Below are 18,951 nucleotides of genomic sequence, written 5' to 3' on the forward strand. Positions count from 1 at the left end.
GACTGTGATCTTTATTGAGAAATGTGAAAAACAAGTCGGTGTCTGTCTATCAATTAATTTTTATAAATCAAATGATATCAGTTCACGTCATTGAGTGCACATTAGTGCATTACATTTCAAAGAAGAGGAGTTTTCATGAGTCACTAACCGACCATATCTTTTTCCTACTATTGTTCTAGAGTTTCACATTTTAATTTTACAGTATTCACATGTTATGTGTTGTTCATAAACACATAATTATTAAAGTAATCATGTCTTTGTAACAAACTATTAACGTTTCTTTTGACAGTGTGTAAGTCTTCCTTTGCTTAACTTGCATGTTCACGAGGTTAATAATGATGAGTTGGCATATCACATTTTCCATCTAATGCACTGCATGCATAGCATGATGTCAATATGCCTATAAATACATTGCTTAGTTCATAGTTAGGACTCACACCTTACAAAGTTACATCAAAGATCATTAAACTTGTTATTGGCAGTCATGTTGAATATGGCAATGGTTGTGACTGCAACCACTCTTGTTATCTTACTATTGTGTTCTCAATCATCAGTAGCTATATTACTGAACAAGCTTCAGCTACCGTCACCAGTGACAGGACCTGAGTCACTTGCATTTGATAAAAACGGTGAAGGACCTTATGTTGGTTCCTCTGATGGAAGAATTTTTAAATATAATGGTCCAGATGTAGGTTTCAAGGAATATGCTTACACGTCCCCAAACAGGTAACCAAATATTTCACTCATCAACTATTATCTAGCTAGATTCAAAGACTATCTTCTTGTTTTCAATTTGTTTCCCTTTTTTTTTTTTTTAATACATTTTTATATTTTTCTTTTTCATATATACCTCACGAAATTTCTTATTTTTCTTTTTATATAGAATCATTATTTTCTTATTTAGTAAAAACAAAAAATGAAAGTGAGAAATGATTCTTTTATTTTGGATCAGGAACAAGACGGTCTGTGATGGACTTTCTGACTTCTCAGCAGTCCAAGCAACATGTGGAAGGCCATTAGGATTGGGTTTCAATCATCAGACAGGCGATTTGTACGTAGCTGATGCTTATTTGGGGCTTGTTAAGGTTAGTCCCGATGGAGGGAATGTAACACAGTTAGTTGGACCTGCCCAAGCAAATTCTACAATGTTTGCTGATGGTTTGGATGTAGATCCTGACACAGGAATCGTTTATTTTACCGTAGCTAGCACTAACTTCCAACTCAAGTAAGCATAGCTTTTCTACTTCCAATGTTGTTGATCTTTTGCACCTAAATGCCAATTCTGCATTACTATAACAAATTTCACTTTACTTTATTTTTTGTAGGGATTACCAAACACTGGTAACCAGTGGAGATAGTTCGGGAAGCTTACTGAGATATGATCCTAGCACCAACCAAACGACGGTGTTGCTAAGCAATCTTTCAATGCCATCTGGTGTGGCAGTAAGCAAAGATGGCTCATTTGTACTTGTTGGTGAATACCTATCAAACAGAATCCAAAGAGTATGGCTGAAAGGACCAAGAGCAAATTCATCAGAACTATTCATGCTACTTACTGGAAGACCAAATAACATCAAGAGGAATTCAGCAGGCCAATTTTGGATTTCAGTGCATAGTGTTTTAGGATTAGGACTGCCAATATCTCCAAGGCGTACGGCTTTGCCTCGCGGAGTCAGAGTGTCTGAAAATCGTATAATTTTACAAATTGCATCTCTTGTTGCCGAGTATGGTATTGAACCAGCTAGTGAGGTTCAAGAGTACAATGGAAAACTCTATGCTGGCTCCCTGCTCGCTTCTTATGCTAGCATTTTTATCGGCTAGAGTATTTTATGTATTGCTATGACAGAAAATAATACATGGGGACTAAAAGAAAATTATTGATCAATATATACTTGCGATGACACCCAATAAACTCTACTCTTTTGATTTTTTTATGTTAACATGACATAACATATAATTCCAGAAACTAATAATATAATTCATGAAAAATAATATGATATGTGTGGAAATTCTAACAAAATCAACTAGTACTAAAAATTAATTACTTCAGACGAACTGCACCAATAACTCTAAGAAAATTGACAACAGCAAATAAGAAAATAGCAATTCCCACAACAGTTGAACTAAGCCTCCGAGGATCACGAAAGTACACTGACCTTAACATTCCCATATAATGTTTCCACCAGTTATTATAATGTTCATTCATTTCCTTAATGATCTTTCCATTAACAATTTGATGTCACCACAACATATTTGCAAAGACCATTAACCAATGTTGCCAATTCTGCATGACTTCCAAGTTCATGGCTAATGATTTCTGTGTCAACCAACAACTCAACATTTTCATGTGTATGAATGAAAGAATCAATTAAAGAAACATAGTTCCATATGAAAGGTTGGTTTGAATAGTGACATTGTTCAAACGCGATGAGGTTCCTAAGAACACATTATGTTGCTTGGTCTACTTTCAAATGCGGGATTTGTAACGTAGATTCAACAAATTTAAAACCTGGTACACAACCTAAGCACAAAAACCAGCTCAAAATTGGTGTCTTCTTAAACTTTAAGTCACAATAGCATCTACCTTTGTAACGCCCTAGTCGATATATTTAATTATTTTGATTTATGTGGAGTATATATATATATATATATATGATTTTTGGTGATTTATGTGGTGTGTTTATTTTATTATATGGTTTATTTTAATAATAATTGGATTAAGTGAGAAATAATAATTATTTAGGAGTTTGGGGAGTTATTTAATATTTAATAGAAAATAAAGGGAGTTTTTTTTAAGAGGGAAGTTAGGAAAAGAATAGATGTCAGAAGCAGTTTTCACATAAAACCAACTTTTGGGAGAAGAGGGAGAGAAGAGCAACTTAGAACCAAGAGGATCCTTTTGCTGTGCATTTTCTGCAATTCTAAGGTAAGGGTGAGGTTTACTTCAGTAGTATATATTTTAATTTCTGATTTTGAGTTTAACAGTGTTCTGGTGAAAATTGGGAAATTATGGGTTTTGTGAGAATTGATGATTTTGGGGTAGAGAATGTAGTTCTGGTGTTAGAAATAGTCTCTGAATGTATACAGCAAGTCAATTTACATCTGTAAACTAATTTGGGGAGTGATTGGAAGAAAAATGGGATTTTTGGGAAAAACCAGTTTTCTGCCCGTACAGAAGTTCATCGCTCGCCTCGCGAGCATTCATGTTTCGCCTCGCGAGTGAGCAACTTCATCGCTCGCCTCGCGAGCAGACCAACTCGCCATGGCGAGCAAGCCTGGACAAAACTTGATTTTTGAAAAGTTGTTATAAGATGTTTTGGGGATGGTTTGAGGTACCTAGATGATAATAATGATGACTGGAACAAGTTTTAGGTTAAAAAGATGAATAGGGAGCTTAGTATTGAGGTTTGAGTGAGAAAATGTCATTTTTCCCGAGAGCACCTATTTTTCACTCGCCTCGAGTTCGCCTTGAACTCGTCATGGCGAGCAAGTGGTTTTGTGAACTCGCCATAGCGAGCAGATGTGCTCGCGAGGCGAGCTGTGCTGTTTTGAGTGCTGTTTTGCTTGCATGAATGGTTGTGATGGAATATTGTTGTTTAAGCATAGTTATATTTAATTGTGCATATTTCTGGATTGATTGGATCTCTAATGGATGTTGTTGCTGATGACTGAGATGTATGCTTTATTTATTAACCATACATGTTGTTTAAGTGGAGTCATATGGAGTTTGTATGCATGGTCAAGTTGTATGTAGATATACACAAGTAGGTCCATTGCATATGCATAAAACAGCGGAGAGGACTCATGTCCTGGAGCACTAGTTGCTCAACAGCGGTGAGGGCTTCGGTCCTGATGAATGCTTTAACCATTCAAAAGCGGTGAGAGCTTCGGTCCTGTCTGGTACCACATGCATATTTGCATTTATGGAGGAGTCTAAGGTGTTGTCTTAGCAGTGTTGTCATGTCATTTGCATGAGTCTTAGTTGTTGGTTGTAGTTGCCACCTTGATGATGATGATGTTGTTGATGAATATATATATTTATATACATATTGTGATGGATGGATTTTGATGATGTTGTTGTTTCTTGTGAATTATATACTTATATTTGCAAGATGTTAAATTGATGTTTATAGGGTGTTAGATTCAATTGAAGATTTTAATATCTATATTCTATTGTTGTGAATCTCACCCCTTCTGTTTGAAAATGTTGCCCTTCCTATGGGTAACTTGCAGGTGATCCTGAGTAGTTGATGGTGGCTCAATGTCGTGTCTAGGGCTCTGATACATTCGGGATGAGTTTTAACTGTTGTATTTCATTCCTTATGTATCTCATTTTGGAACTTGTTGTTATGGCCCTATGATGGTTGAATTTGTTGTTAGGCTTTATGCCAAGATGTTGTTTTGGAGGATTTAACTATGATTTGATGTTGTTGAATACATTCCGCTGCTGTTTAAATGATGTTTTTATTGGTGTTTAATAAATGGATTTTTATATTCTATTTAATAAATTTTGAAACGTAGTGTAGCATGCCCGTTTGGGTTGAACTCTGATGTTTAATTAATTGTTATTTAATTACTTTTGGGTAACGGGGTGTTACAACCTTGAACTTTCTCAAATCTAATATCTGCTTCACTCAACTTTGTAGCTGTTCTTAGTGCATATTCTGATCTAAAAGGTGTGAAACTTTGTGATGGATTCATACCATTAACTTGAATTTCTCTTGGAAGATAAGTATATCTAATCAAATCAGCGAAGTGTTTGCAAGATTTGCAATTTTGAGTCAACTCCAATTTTTTACTTAACTTTTGAGGATAATAATCTTCAAAGTAGTTAAAAGCAAGATCAATAAAACTAAGGCAATTTTCCTTATTGCTATTGCAACCATTCTTTTCACCTAATAACACCCTTTTGTGTAATTCCTCCAAAACAAACATAGGAATTTGATTTTCAAGCAGCAACAAATCTATTTGTGTGATTTTGTAATCCATGTTGTAAACATGAAATCATTTTTCTGTTCAGATTCTTTAGCTTTTCTCAAAAACAACTCCATTATGAAAACTGAGTCTAACAAAATCATTTCCAAAAACTTCTCATCCTTGCGAAGTTCTTGTTTGGAATAACAATTACCAATATTTTCTCTATTTTCTTCAAGAAAAGCTTTATATTCTACCAAAGCTAAAGTTTGTTTATTTGACAAACGTTTCCAAAATGCATGAAAGTAGCTTTGTTTTTGTTTCTCTTGATTTACTTCTGGATTATGACTGTGAAAAGGACCTATTGAGATAAACTTTGGTGTATAAGCATCTTCATTCAACTTCAGAAGATGGTGAGGAACCTTGTAAATGCAACATTTTTCATGTAACATAGGTTCAATGCTTTCTGGAATGATGATTATGTGCTGAATCTATGGTGTATAAATTGCAAATCCCTAATATGAAAATATAAAAACTAGTTTGAATTATGGTAATGGGTTACCGCATTGATTAATGAAGATGGTGTTAATGAAAGTTGCATATTATACGTACTAAAATTATATAAGCAAAGGGGATTTGTACCGATTTTGATGGTATCGACAAAATAATAATCAGAACTTTTACAGCTAGACAGTTCATCAGTAAATTCATAATTCAAACAGCCCACACTATTCAGTCAAATTGACCCCTATCTTTGGTTCAACGCACAATGCTATACATTTTCAAAACTAACTGATACGTTCAGTCAAAAGACTCGAAGAAAACTAAATTCAGCGCTGAACTTCTAGTTTCCCAGTGCCGAACTTCAAGAATCATTATTTCAGAATAAATTTCCAATCTAACTAAATGGCTGAATGTGTACTCAGACCGATCAACATGCAGTGTAGAAGGAAATATGCAACAAGAAAAAATACTAACCTTCAATAAAGCTACAACCCTTGGTACAATTTCATCAAGAGGGAAAAAAATTGCATTCCAATATAGCTTAGGTAGCAGTGTGTGTCTGTACACTTAAATTCATACGGCAGCACAATTTTCTGGCAAAATAGACAACTAAATCCTCAAAAAATTAATTCTAACAGAATGTTTAAATAATGAGATCATACAACACTTCTGTAGTCATAAGCTCTTATTGTGTAAATGCCAAAAACATTAAAAGGTCACACATATACAATATCTAACTTCAAATGACAAAAGATGTTAGTTCAATTGAACCTCCACTCTCTTAAAGCAACATCCAAGTATTATACATTGAAATGAATGGTCACTTACCATAACTCTGCAACGCTCACATGAAAACCAGTAAAATTATGTTCAAACATCAATGTCTATGAGCCAAAAATTAATAAATGGACAAGTAAAGCTGTAAAAAAAAAGGAGTATTCCTTAACAATGAATGTGTACTAATGCTTTCCTTATGACTTTCCCTTTACATATTTTCACATTTTGGGCAGTAAACAGATATCTCGTCAAAATTTTAAGAATGAAAAAATAGCTTTATTACAATCCAGGGCTTTACCCCAACCTAGTAAAGGCACGCAGCAACAATGAAAACCCTTGAGCATGGCACATCGAAACCCTCAAGCATGCAACATACACATGCATCATTTTACATAACATGATTGTTGAAGACGAAGAACATACATATGGAGGTGGCTTTAATTGCTCTTATGATAATATGAATAATGACATTTCAACAACCGAAAGAAGTTCATTGACAACTTCAAGCAGATTTAGCGGAGTATGGGAACGCTTTGGTCGTGAGTATAACAAAATTTAAATTTTACTAATTATAGAATGCTATTTATTTTTATCGTTTTTAATTATACATGTTCATGTATTTAACGTTAATTTTCAATTGTTATAATTCTTTTTTTACTTTCTTTTATTTTTTAATTTATTTTTCATATAAATATTATGAAACAAGAATTAGTAAGTTGCTTCAAATGATGTAGTAGTGTAAGCCTCACTTAAGATACTAAAGTTGGATCACACCATTGAAGATGCTCTAACAAACTATGAATGTTTCTTGTGACGGGAATTCTTGCTTAATTTGTTTGTTCTTTTCACTAAGTTAATCAAGGATGAGTTGGCATAACATTTTCCACCTATTGCACTGCATGCATGGCATGATACCAATATTGCCTATAAATACATTACTTAGTTCTAGTTAGAATTCACACCTTACATCAAAAATAAAATCATGTTATTGACAATAATCATGTTGAACATCAATAATACCATGTCCAAGTCGATGGTTGTCAGTGTCATTCTTCTTGCTATCTTTCTACTGTGTTCTCCATCATCGGTAGCCGTATTACTGAACAAGCTTCAGCTACCACCACCATTGACAGGACCTGAGTCACTTGCATTTGATAGAAATGGTGGAGGACCTTATGTTACTTCTTCTGATGGAAGAATTTTCAAATATGTTGGTTCAAATGAAGGTTTCAAGGAATATGCTTACACTGCTCCCAACAGGTAAATATATAAATCATTCATCAACTATTATCCTAACATGAATCAAGTGATCTTTTACTTTGTAAAAATGTTTTTTGTTTTTCACTTTTAGTTACAAAACATTCATCTTGTTTTCTCTTTTCCGTGTTCTTTTAGAAAGCACCTAAAACAAAAATAAAATTGTTGTTTTGTGCAAATTATTTAAAAACAAGAAATAGATCGAAAACAATGTAACAATTTTATAAATAAAAGTAAAAACGGTAAATGAAAATCAGAAATGACTGGTTTTTATTTTTTTGGTTCAGGAATAGAACAATTTGTGATGGCCTTGCTGACTTCTCAGTAGTCCAAGCAATATGTGGAAGACCTTTAGGATTGGGTTTCAATCATCAAACAAACGATTTATATGTAGCTGATGCTTATTTTGGACTTGTTAAGGTTGGCCCCAATGGTGGGAATGCAACTCAATTAGTTGGACCGACACAAGCCAATTCTACTATGTTTGCCGATGGTTTGGATGTAGATCCGGACACTGGAATCGTTTATTTTACCATAGCTAGCACTAATTACAAGCTCAAGTAAGTATAGTATTCTCTACTTACAAAGTTACAATATTGTCTTTGCACTTAAATCCCATTTCTTCTCATAAAATATCATCTTATAACATGTATTCAGAAAAGATTATTGAAATAAGCTGAAAAAAACTTATAAACATGTGACAAGCTATTTTCATATATTCTCTCAAGTGCCTATATCATAAAAATAAGTTCAAATAAATTATAAATAAACTTTAACAGGTGCACCTCAATAGACTGCTATTTTCTATTTCTGCTTTCTTTCCTCGAATAATTTGGAGGGTTCAATTATATTATTGTTTATGGTTGATTAAACATTTGTTTAATTTCAATATCATGGAAGCTATATCATATATTATATTAGCGCATGCAAGTAACAAATGTGCATGTCACTTGATTTTTTACAGAGATTTCCAGACAGTGCTAGCTAGTGGCAGTGGAGATAATTCAGGAAGCCTATTGAGATATGATCCAAGCACCAACCAAACAACAGTGTTGCTAAGAAATCTTACAATACCATCTGGGGTGGCAGTAAGCAAAGAAGGATCATTTGTACTTGTTAGTGAATATCTAGCAAACAGAATTCAGCGAGTTTGGCTGAAAGGACCAAGAGCAAATTCATCAGAATTATTCATGCTACTTGCCGGAAGACCAGATAACATCAAGAGGAATTCGGGAGGCCAATTTTGGATATCAGTTAGTAGTTTTTTAGGGACACCAAGATCTCCAGGATGTTCTACTTTGCCTTCAGGTGTTAGAGTGAATGAAAATGGTTTAGTTTTACAGATTGTGTCTCTTGTAGAAGAGTATGGTCCTGAAGCGGCTAGTGAGGTTCAAGAGTACAATGGAACACTCTATGGTGGCTCCCTGCTTGCTTCTTATGCAACCTCTTTTACTTCGTAGAGTTTTTTTTTACTCATTTCTATCTTTTGTATTAGAGTGGCCTGCAACCAGAAATGTTCAACACAGAACTAAGAAGTTCAACCTGTGAAAATTAATTCATGTTTCAGAACAATGAATGATATTTTGGTTACCTTTGGAAGCATATATAGCAGAAATGTCCATTTTATTGTTGTCATTCCTTTTTGCTTTCATTTTTCCTGTCTCTTCAATCATGTCATGTTGGTATCAACTGTTAGAAATTAAATCAAGAAATATCTAGAAGAGTATAGAAGCTTGGAGTTACTCTTTGTCATTAAGAGTTAAAAATATCTATATTATGTAGCACCACCTAGAATAATCTTGTAACCAAAAGAATAATCTAGTGCTGATTGTACACCACCTCTATAGGAATAATCTAGCACCATCCATAGCTAGAAAAATCTAGTAACCGACATTAAGTTTAAGAGCCTATAAAAGGCACATGCTTGTACCATATTGTATCATCAAGTCTTCGACAATAAAATTAGTGTGTGTTCAAAGAAATTCTCCATTGTTCTCTTAGTTATAACTTTGTGAGTTTGTGTCCCACTGATATCAAATTGGTATCAGAGCAGGTTAGGTCCTGCAAGTGTCAGTGTCAAAAATAGTCTAAGTGTGTGAGGAACAAAAGAGTTCTCATTGTGTCGAAATTATTGTAAGCATATTCTGAGAAAGATATGTCAAACAATAATTTCAATATCGTTTGGTCCGGTCCTAAATTGAATTCTGAATTAGATTTCAATTATTGGGAATTTATGATGACAACACATCTTAAAGCTCACAACATCTGGAGCTATGTGGAGTCTGGTTTGCAACAAGGAGCTGATGAACTTGCTCGTAGAAGGGACCAGCTGGCACTATCACAAATTCTTCAAGGAATAGATTACTCAATTTTCGGCAAAATAGCAAATGCGAAGACTTCGAAAGAAGCGTGGGACATATTGAAGTTGTCACATAAAGGAGTAGAGAAAGCTCAGAAATCAAAGCTGCAGTCTCTGCGTAGAGAATACGAAAGGTATGAAATGTCCAGTTCTGAAACAGTGGATCAATATTTTACTCGTGTTATAAATCTTGTCAACAAAATGAGAGTGTATGGAGAAGATATTCAAGATAGCAAGGTGGTGGAGAAAATTCTACGCACCATGCCGATGAAATATGATCATGTGGTGACTACGATATTGGAGTCCCATGATATCGATACCTTGTCGGTAGCAGAGTTGCAGGGAAGCATTGAAAGCCATGTCAACCGAATATTGGAGAAGACTGAAAAAGTAAAGGAGGAAGCCTTGAAGAGCCAGGTGAACCTCAACAACGTTGCTGAATCCAGTCAGATGGGTGAAGCCAGAACTCGTGACAATTTCAACAATGGAGGAAGAGGAAATTTCAGAGGAAGAGGTCGAGGAAGCTTTAGAGGAAGAGGACGTGGCAACTTCAACCAATGGAGAGACAACAATTACAACAATTTCAATCCATCCCATCAAGGAAAAGGTGGAAACAACTTTGGTTCCAATAACCGTGGCAGAGGAAGAGGTTATTACAACCAAGAGAGAACAAATAATGGTTGTTTTAATTGTGGAAAGTATGGGCACAAAGCAGCTGACTGCAGATATAAACATCAAGCAAATATGGCAGAGAATTCATATCAACATTTTGGTGAGTCTTCTCAAAATCAACATAGTTTATTTTTAGCAAGCAATACACTTTCAGAAGAAGAAAATATTTGGTATTTGGACACCGGGTGTAGTAATCACATGTGTGGGAAAAAGGAATTATTTTCTTCTCTGGACGAAACGGTAAAATCTACCGTGAAGTTTGGAAATAATTCAAATATTCCAATTGAGGGGAAAGGCCAAATTGCTATCAGATTGAAAGATGGATCGCAAAATTTTATTGGTGATGTTTTCTATGCTCCTGGTCTTCATCACAATCTCTTAAGCATGGGACAGCTGTCTGAGAAAGATTACAACATGCAGATTCACAAAGATTATTGCACGTTGATTGATGGAAATGGGAGATTCATCACAAAGGTAAAAATGTCTCCTAACCGCCTATTCCCTCTAAGAATTCAACATGATCAATTTTCGTGCTTGAGTTCAATAATTCCAAATGATGATTGGTTGTGGCACATGAGATTTGGTCACTTTCATTTTTCTGGATTGAATTATCTGTCACGAAAAGAATATGTTTCTGGTTTGCCTGTTGTGAAAATTCCAAGTGGTGTATGCGAGACATGTCAAATGGGAAAGAAGCATAGAGAATCATTTCCAACCGGAAAGTCTTAGAGAGCAAAGAAACTCTTGGAGATCGTTCATTCAGATTTGTGCTCGATTGAAATACCAACACCTGGTGGATGCAGGCATTTTATTACTTACATTGATGATTTTAGCAGAAAGGCATGGGTATATTTTCTAAAGCAGAAATCAGAAGCTGTTGATTCCTTCAAGACATTCAAAGCGTTCGTAGAAAAACAAAGTGGTTGTCCAATCAAAGCACTAAGAACAGACAGAGGCCAAGAATACCTCGTCGGCACAGATTTCTTTGAGCAACATGGAATCCAACATCAATTGACAACAAGATATACTCCTCAACAAAATGGAGTAGCTGAAAGGAAGAACAGAACAATCATGGATATGGTGAGATGTATGCTGAAAGCCAAACAAATGCCAAAGGAATTTTGGGCAGAAGCAGTTGCTACTGCAGTTTATATTTTGAACAGATGTCCAACAAAAAGTGTTCAAGAGAAGACTCCCGAAGAAGCATGGAGTGGAAGGAGGCCCTCAATCAGGCACCTCAGAGTTTTTGGATGTATTGCTTATGCTCATGTACCAGATCAAATAAGAAAGAAGTTAGATGATAAAGGCGAGAGATGTATTTTTATTGGCTACTGCTCAAATTCAAAGGCCTATAAGCTTTACAATCCAGAGACCAAGAAGGTGATCATCAGTAGAGATGTGACATTTGATGAAGGAGGAATGTGGAATTGGTCATCAAAGTCACAAAAGGAGCCGATTGTAACTCCAAATGATTATGAAGAGGAAGATGAGCATGTAGATACAACACCTGATGAGCCTGATGAGCCAGAAACATCGAACAGAGAAAAAAGGAATCGAAGATTACCAGCTCGACTACAAGATTGTGTTTTGGGTACCGACAATGACCCATCTGATGAAGAGATCATTAACTTTGCTTTGTTTGCAGATTGTGAGCCAATTACTTTTGAAGAAGCCTCGCGTGATGAAAATTGGATAAAAGCTATGGATGAAGAAATCAATGCAATTGAGAAGAATAAAACATGGGAGCTGACTGAATTACCACCAGACAAGAAGCCAATAGGAGTGAAGTGGGTGTACAAGACAAAGTACAAACCCAGTGGTGAGATTGATCGCTATAAAGCGAGGCTGGTGGCTAAAGGCTACAAACAAAAACCAGGTATTGATTATTTTGAAGTATTTGCTCCTGTTGCGAGATTAGATACAATTCGCATGCTTATTTCACTCTCAGCTCAAAATAACTGGAAAATACATCAAATGGATGTTAAGTCTGCATTTCTTAATGGTACTTTGGAAGAAGAAGTGTATGTTGAGCAGCCTGCAGGATATGTGGTTAGAGGAAAGGAGGATAAAGTATATAGATTGAAGAAAGCATTGTATGGCTTGAAGCAGGCGCCAAGAGCATGGTACAAAAAGATTGATTCTTATTTTATTCAAAACGGCTTTCAGAGATGTCCATTCGAGCACACACTCTACATCAAATTCATTGATCCTGGAGATGTTCTTATTGTGTGCCTCTATGTTGATGATCTGATATTCACCGGTAACAATTCAAAGATGATCGCTGAATTCAGGGAGGCTATGATAAGTTATTTTGAAATGACAGATTTGGGCCTGATGTCCTATTTTCTCGACATTGAGGTCATTCAACAGAAGGATGGAATCTTTATCTCTCAGAAGAAGTATGCAAGTGATATTTTGAAGAAATTCAAGATGGAGCATTCAAAGCCAATTTCCACGCCGGTTGAAGAAAAGTTGAAGCTGACAAGAGAAAGCGATGGTAAAAGGGTAGACTCAACTCATTACAAAAGTTTGATTGGAAGTTTGAGATATTTGACTGCAACAAGGCCATATATAGTATATGGAGTTATTTTACTTAGCAGATACATGGAGGATCCGTGTGTTAGTCACTTGCAAGGAGCCAAGAGGATTCTTCGTTATATTAAAGGTACTCTGACCGAAGGAATTTTTTATGGTAATAATAGTGATGTGAAGCTTGTTGGATATACAGATAGTGATTGGGCAGGAGATACAGAAACAAGAAAAAGCACGTCAGGGTACGCATTTCATCTAGGAACCAGTGCAATATCATGGTCTTCGAAGAAACAACCTGTGGTCGCTCTTTCAACAGCAGAAGCAGAATATATAGCAGCAACCAGTTGTGCTACTCAAACAGTGTGGCTGAGAAGAATTTTAGAAGTGATGCATCATGAGCAGAACACTCCTACAAAGATATATTGTGATAACAAGTCAGCAATTGCATTGAGCAAAAATCCAGTTTTTCATGGACGGTCCAAGCATATTGACATCCGGTTTCACAAGATACGAGAGTTAATTGCTGAGAAAGAAGTGGTGATCGAGTACTGTCCCACTGAAGAGCAAATTGCAGATATTTTTACAAAGCCATTGAAGATTGAGTCATTTTACAAATTGAAGAAAATGCTTGGAATGATGAAAGCTTGATTTAAGGGAGGCAATGTTAGAAATTAAATCAAGAAATATCTAGAAGAGTATAGAAGCTTGGAGTTACTCTTTGTCATTAAGAGTTAAAAATATCTATATTATGTAGCACCCCCTAGAATAATCTTGTAACCAAAAGAATAATCTAGTGCTGATTGTACACCACCTCTATAGGAATAATCTAGCACCATCCATAGCTAGAAAAATCTAGTAACCGACATTAAGTTTAAGAGCCTATAAAAGGCACATGCTTGTACCATATTGTATCATCAAGTCTTCGACAATAAAATTAGTGTGTGTTCAAAGAAATTCTCCATTATTCTCTTAGTTATAACTTTGTGAGTTTGTGTCCCACTGATATCATCAACCTTTCCCATCTTCATTCGAAGTTCCGAGGGGGTTGTCATAATCTCTACAGGAACACAATCATAAATGTAAAAATCTACTGACTTAAAGTTTAACATATAACGTTAGCTAATAATTTTTTGTTAATTTTAATCAGAAAATAATAATTCATAAAAAAATAATGCAAATCTCCACGAAAATGTTGGCATTATTTGGTTCATTTCTCCCAGTGTTGTCAAACGGCTGTTATAGCAGCATTACAGTACTAAAGCGTTAAGAGAATTAGAACATATTGCTCTTTTTCCGTGAAACACTATTTAGTAAAAAACTCGAATAAGGTTCACAGTAGCGCCGCAATAGCAGGAACAATATTCACTGTGAACCTAAATAGCATGCCGCGTAACATAATTTTAATGTAGCACTATTGATAAGAGTTTGGTTACAGTTATTTCTTCCTTAATAAGGTTCACGGTATTAACATCCTGACCAATGGTACCTATGCTGGTCGCCCCTAAATGATGCTCCCATTTCATGAAGCAAACTATATGTGAAGTATAAAGCACAATCGAAAGACAGATTGTCCTGAATGTTCATTATTTACAAAATTATTTTGAGATACTACTAGTTACTTATTTAACTGACTGTGTAATTGGAAAAACACAACAAAAGTGTATCCAAAGAATTTAGCGTTCTTTTGTATCATCAAATTGCATGAGAAAAGCAGTATAAATGTGTTGATACTTTTTTTTTTTTTATCTTGCATATATTATGCATTGTTTCTACCAACTGAGTTAAGCTCACGAGGATAAATATGTTGATACTTAATACATAGAGACAGGTACAAAAATGGAGTATCCCAAGCTTGAATTAAATAGAAATAATAAATGAATACAGGATAAAAAAAAAAAAAGAGTACTTGTTAAGGAAACAAGAAAAGAAATAAAAGAAAAAAATTATGTGGAAAATGTCATGTTTTTAAAATTTCAAGGTATTATTAAATCACTACAATTTTCAAGGGTCCTATGTGACATAAGTTATAGTAAAACGGTTCGATAAAACTGACACACTTCAGACTATGTGACATCACATCAGTTTGCCTGCCTTTGCGAGGGACAAAGCAAGGGCCTTACATTGGTCTTTATTTTAAAATAATAATAATTTAATTTATTTTGTAATACGAATTTAATTTTTTAATAAAATTGAAAATTGATTATTAATAAGACAGCGCAGTCACATTTTTTCTGAAAAGATGCCTCATCAATCAAGGATAACATAAGACACGGGTGAAACCCTCTTAAATTTATTGGATTTTGAATTTAAAAAGAAAAATGCTAAAATTTACGAAAAAGTCAATGCAAGAAACACACGAAGTTTTAATGATTTTCAACTTTTCCAACTTGTTTGCCACCAAAAGCGGAAGTAACTCCCTTCCCACTATTGCAAAGGGTGACACGTAAGGTTTCGTTTATTACTTTAGGTTTTGTTTGCAAGTTTGAAGGGGAAGTCTTGGGAAAAAAGGAATGAGCAAGTGGAAGAAATAGAGGAAAATGAGAGGGGAGGGTTTTGGGGGTTAACTTTTCTTCATAATACTAAACCCCCTCATTTGGGGGAACTAAAAAATTGTATTGGAGGAGGATTTTTGGGGATTTTGGAAGGTTTATATGAATTTTTCATAATACTCCAATTGTTTGAAACGTATCAAAATAATGATTGAAACATTCAAAATCAATAAATATTAATAATGATAATTTATGATTTTTGTAAAAAAAAAAAACAGATTTAAAGTTTCTTCGGCAGTTAACTACCGAAGTTTTCTTCGATAGTTAACTGCAGCCGATTCCGTAATTCGGCAGTTATTTACATGTGTTTTTCAGCCTAAGAAAATGTGTATACAACAATTTTCCGGGAAGAGTTGTATCATTAGAGTAAGAAAGAAGGATAAATTACTTCAAGATGATGGAGCATCATGGACCCCACTTAAAATACCAAAGTTGGATTGCACCTTTGGAGTCACTTCTATCAAACTATGAATTTTTTTTTTCTTTTTTAAGGAGAAATGTTGCGTAATTTGCGTGCCCTTTTCACTAGGTTAATCAAGTTGGCATCACATTTTCCACCCATTGTATTGCATGCTTGTAATGATGCCTATAAATACATTACTTAGTTCTAGTTAGAATTCGCACCTTACATAAAAAATAAAATTAACTTGTTATTGGCAGTAATAATACCATGTCGAAGTCGATGGTTGTCACTGTTATTCTTCTTGCTATCTTTCTACTGTGTTCTCCATCATCGGTAGCCATATTACTGAACAAGCTTCAGCTGCCACCACCAGTGATAGGACCTGAGGCACTTGCATTTGATAGAAACGGTGGAGGACCTTATGTTACTTCTTCTGATGGAAGAATTTTTAAATATGTTGGTCCAAGTGAAGGTTTCAAGGAATATGCTTACACTTCTCCCAATAGGTAAATATATAAATCATTCATCAACTATTACCCTAACATGAATCAAGTGACCATTTACTTAGTAATTTATTTTTATAAATAAAAAGTAAAAACATACTAAAATGAAAGTAAAAAATGATTGTTTTTATATTTGGTTCAGGAACAGGACAATCTGTGATGGATTTTCCGACTTCTCAAATATCCAAGCAATATGTGGAAGGCCATTAGGATTGGGTTTCAATCATCAAACAGGAGATTTGTATGCAGCCGATGGTTATTACGGGCTTGTAAAGGTTGGCCCCAATGGAGGGAAAGCAACCCAATTAGTTGGACCTGCACAATCTAACTCTACTGTGTTTGCTAATGGTTTGGATGTAGACTCAAACACTGGAATCGTTTATTTTACCATAGCTAGCACTAAATTCCAGCCCAAGTAAGCATAGTTTTCTCTACTTACAATATTGTCTTTGCAGCTATATACCAATTCTTCTCATAAATTATCAGCTTATATTATAAAAATATGTTCAAATACCTTATAAATATACCCCTAACATCGGTGACGCATGTTCTTTTCTATTTCTGCTTTCTTTCCTCAAATAATTTGGAGGGTTCAATTATGTTATTGTTTATGGTTGATTAAACATTTGTTTAGTTTCAAAATCATGGATGCAGTAGCACATTTTATATTAGTGCATGCAACTAACAAATGTGCACTTAACTTGATTTTTAATAGAGATTTCCCGACAGCGCTGCTAACCGGTGGCATTGGAGATAATTCAGGAAGCCTATTGAGTTATGATCCAAGCAACAACCAGACAACAGTGTTTCTGAGAAATCTTACATTTGCATCTGGGGTGGCAGTAAGCGGAGATGGCTCATTTGTACTTGTTAGTGAATATTTTGCAAACAGAATTCGGAGAGTGTGGTTGAAAGGACCAAAAGCAAATTCGTCAGATTTATTCATGTTACTTGCTGGAAGACCAGATAACATAAAGAGGAATTCAAGAGGCCAATTTTGGATTGCAGTTAATACTGTTACTTTGTCTTCGGGCGTTAGAGTGACCGAGAATGGTATAGTTTTACAGATTGTGTCTCTTGTTGAGGAGTATGGTCTTGAAGCGGCTAGTGAGGTTCAAGAGTACAATGGAACACTCTATGGTGGCTCCCTGCTTGCTTCTTATGCAATCATTTTTACTCCCTAGAGTTTTTTACTTGTTGCCATCTTTGTATGGCTATAAAATAAAATTACCTAAGGACTAAATAAAGAAAATTACCTAAGGACAAAATAAAGAAAATTACCTAAGGACTAAATAAAGAAAATTATTGATCATATATATATATATATATATATTTTTTTTTTTTTGGTACAAAGTTATTGATCATATTATACACCCGCAGTGGCACTCAAAAACATTTATATAGCTAACAATATATATTTTTCTGATCATTTACATAGATTAACAAAATAGACAACTAAATCCTCAATAAATTAATTCTTACTAAAACAGGCAAATAAATCCTCAAGAAATCAATTCTAACGGAATGATTAAATAACAAGACTTCTGTACTCATAAAATCAAGATTGTGTATATGCCAAAGAGCTTAAATGGACAAAAGTAAGTAACAACTAACTTCACATGACATGACAAAAGATGTTTTAGCCCAAGTGAACCTCTACTCTCTAAAGGCAACAACCAAGTATTGAAATGAATGTTTACTTACTATATCCCTGCTGCAAGGCTCACATGAAAACCAGTAAAATTAAGAATTAATTCATTAAACAGAAAACTAAAGCTGTAAACAACAATTCCTTAACATGTGTTATTGTTTTCTTTATGACTTTCCCTTTACATATTCACCTTTGGTGAAGAAATCTCTTCAAATTTTGTATTAGAGAGGCCTGCAACCAGAAATGTTCAACACAGAACTAAGAAGTTCAACCTGTGAAAATTAATTCATGTTTCAGAACAATGAATGATATTTTGGTTACCTTTGGCAGCATATATAGCAGAAATGTCCATTTTATTGTTGTCATTCCTTTTTGCTTTCATTTTTCCTGTCTCTTCAATCATGTCATGTTGGTATCAACCTTTCCCATCTTCATTCGAAGTTCTAATAGGTTGTCACAGTCTCTACAAGAACACAATCATAAATGTAAAAATATACTGACTTAAAGTTCAACATATAATATTAGGTAATAATTTGTTGATAATTTTAATCAGAAAATAAAATTTCTATTCCTTCCTAACTTAATAAAAAAAATAATGCCGATCTCCATAAAAAAGTTGGCATCATTTGGTTCATTTCTCCGAGTGTTGTCAAACAACTGCTATAGCAGCGTTAGTCTTATAGCATAAGAGAATTTGAACATATTGCTCTTTTTCCGTGATACGCTATTTTGTAAAAAACTTTGTCAAATAAGATTCATAGTAGCGCCCCTGTAGCAGGAAAAAGGTTCAATGTGAACCTAAATAGCATGTCGCGTAACAGAATTTTAAC

At 34.7% G+C, this 18,951-nt stretch overlaps 3 protein-coding genes and 1 pseudogene across 3 annotated transcripts; 3 read left to right on the forward strand and 1 right to left on the reverse strand.

The window, feature by feature from the left end:
- The first annotated feature begins 412 nt into the window (after nt 1-412).
- LOC11438743 (protein STRICTOSIDINE SYNTHASE-LIKE 12) lies at nt 413-1,887 on the forward strand. Its single transcript, XM_003609116.4, has 3 exons — nt 413-726; nt 953-1,225; nt 1,326-1,887. Exons 1-3 carry the CDS (start codon nt 485-487, stop codon nt 1,819-1,821), a joined length of 1,011 nt encoding a protein of 336 aa, XP_003609164.2. The 5' UTR covers nt 413-484; the 3' UTR covers nt 1,822-1,887.
- Nucleotides 1,888-2,041: 154 nt separating this feature from the next.
- On the reverse strand, nt 2,042-4,989 carry LOC11439180 (UPF0481 protein At3g47200-like; annotated as a pseudogene).
- Nucleotides 4,990-7,170: 2,181 nt separating this feature from the next.
- On the forward strand, nt 7,171-9,401 carry LOC11437694 (protein STRICTOSIDINE SYNTHASE-LIKE 12). Its single transcript, XM_003609114.3, has 3 exons — nt 7,171-7,455; nt 7,740-8,012; nt 8,417-9,401. Exons 1-3 carry the CDS (start codon nt 7,178-7,180, stop codon nt 8,910-8,912), a joined length of 1,047 nt encoding a protein of 348 aa, XP_003609162.2. The 5' UTR covers nt 7,171-7,177; the 3' UTR covers nt 8,913-9,401.
- A 6,775-nt stretch (nt 9,402-16,176) lies between these two features.
- On the forward strand, nt 16,177-17,762 carry LOC11440620 (protein STRICTOSIDINE SYNTHASE-LIKE 12). The gene is made up of 3 exons (XM_003609113.3): nt 16,177-16,473; nt 16,613-16,885; nt 17,186-17,762. The coding sequence occupies exons 1-3, from the start codon at nt 16,235-16,237 to the stop codon at nt 17,652-17,654; spliced, it is 981 nt and encodes a 326-aa protein (XP_003609161.1). The 5' UTR covers nt 16,177-16,234; the 3' UTR covers nt 17,655-17,762.
- The last annotated feature ends 1,189 nt before the right edge of the window (nt 17,763-18,951 follow it).

Source organism: Medicago truncatula, chromosome 4, assembly GCF_003473485.1.
Source record: "Medicago truncatula cultivar Jemalong A17 chromosome 4, MtrunA17r5.0-ANR, whole genome shotgun sequence".
NCBI classification, from domain to species: domain Eukaryota; kingdom Viridiplantae; phylum Streptophyta; class Magnoliopsida; order Fabales; family Fabaceae; genus Medicago; species Medicago truncatula.

What these genes read in the sequence shown, in the direction of transcription:
- LOC11438743 (XM_003609116.4), top strand. Translation starts at nt 485, where the DNA reads ATGTTGAATATGGCAATGGTTGTGACTGCAACCACTCTTGTTATCTTA. An exon ending in GCTTACACGTCCCCAAACAG is followed by an intron (nt 727 to 952) that starts GTAACCAAATAT and finishes ATTTTGGATCAG; the next exon opens with GAACAAGACGGTCTGTGATG. An exon ending in AGCACTAACTTCCAACTCAA is followed by an intron (nt 1,226 to 1,325) that starts GTAAGCATAGCT and finishes TATTTTTTGTAG; the next exon opens with GGATTACCAAACACTGGTAA.
- LOC11437694 (XM_003609114.3), top strand. Translation starts at nt 7,178, where the DNA reads ATGTTATTGACAATAATCATGTTGAACATCAATAATACCATGTCCAAG. An exon ending in GCTTACACTGCTCCCAACAG is followed by an intron (nt 7,456 to 7,739) that starts GTAAATATATAA and finishes TTTTTGGTTCAG; the next exon opens with GAATAGAACAATTTGTGATG. An exon ending in AGCACTAATTACAAGCTCAA is followed by an intron (nt 8,013 to 8,416) that starts GTAAGTATAGTA and finishes GATTTTTTACAG; the next exon opens with AGATTTCCAGACAGTGCTAG.
- LOC11440620 (XM_003609113.3), top strand. Translation starts at nt 16,235, where the DNA reads ATGTCGAAGTCGATGGTTGTCACTGTTATTCTTCTTGCTATCTTTCTA. An exon ending in GCTTACACTTCTCCCAATAG is followed by an intron (nt 16,474 to 16,612) that starts GTAAATATATAA and finishes TATTTGGTTCAG; the next exon opens with GAACAGGACAATCTGTGATG. An exon ending in AGCACTAAATTCCAGCCCAA is followed by an intron (nt 16,886 to 17,185) that starts GTAAGCATAGTT and finishes GATTTTTAATAG; the next exon opens with AGATTTCCCGACAGCGCTGC.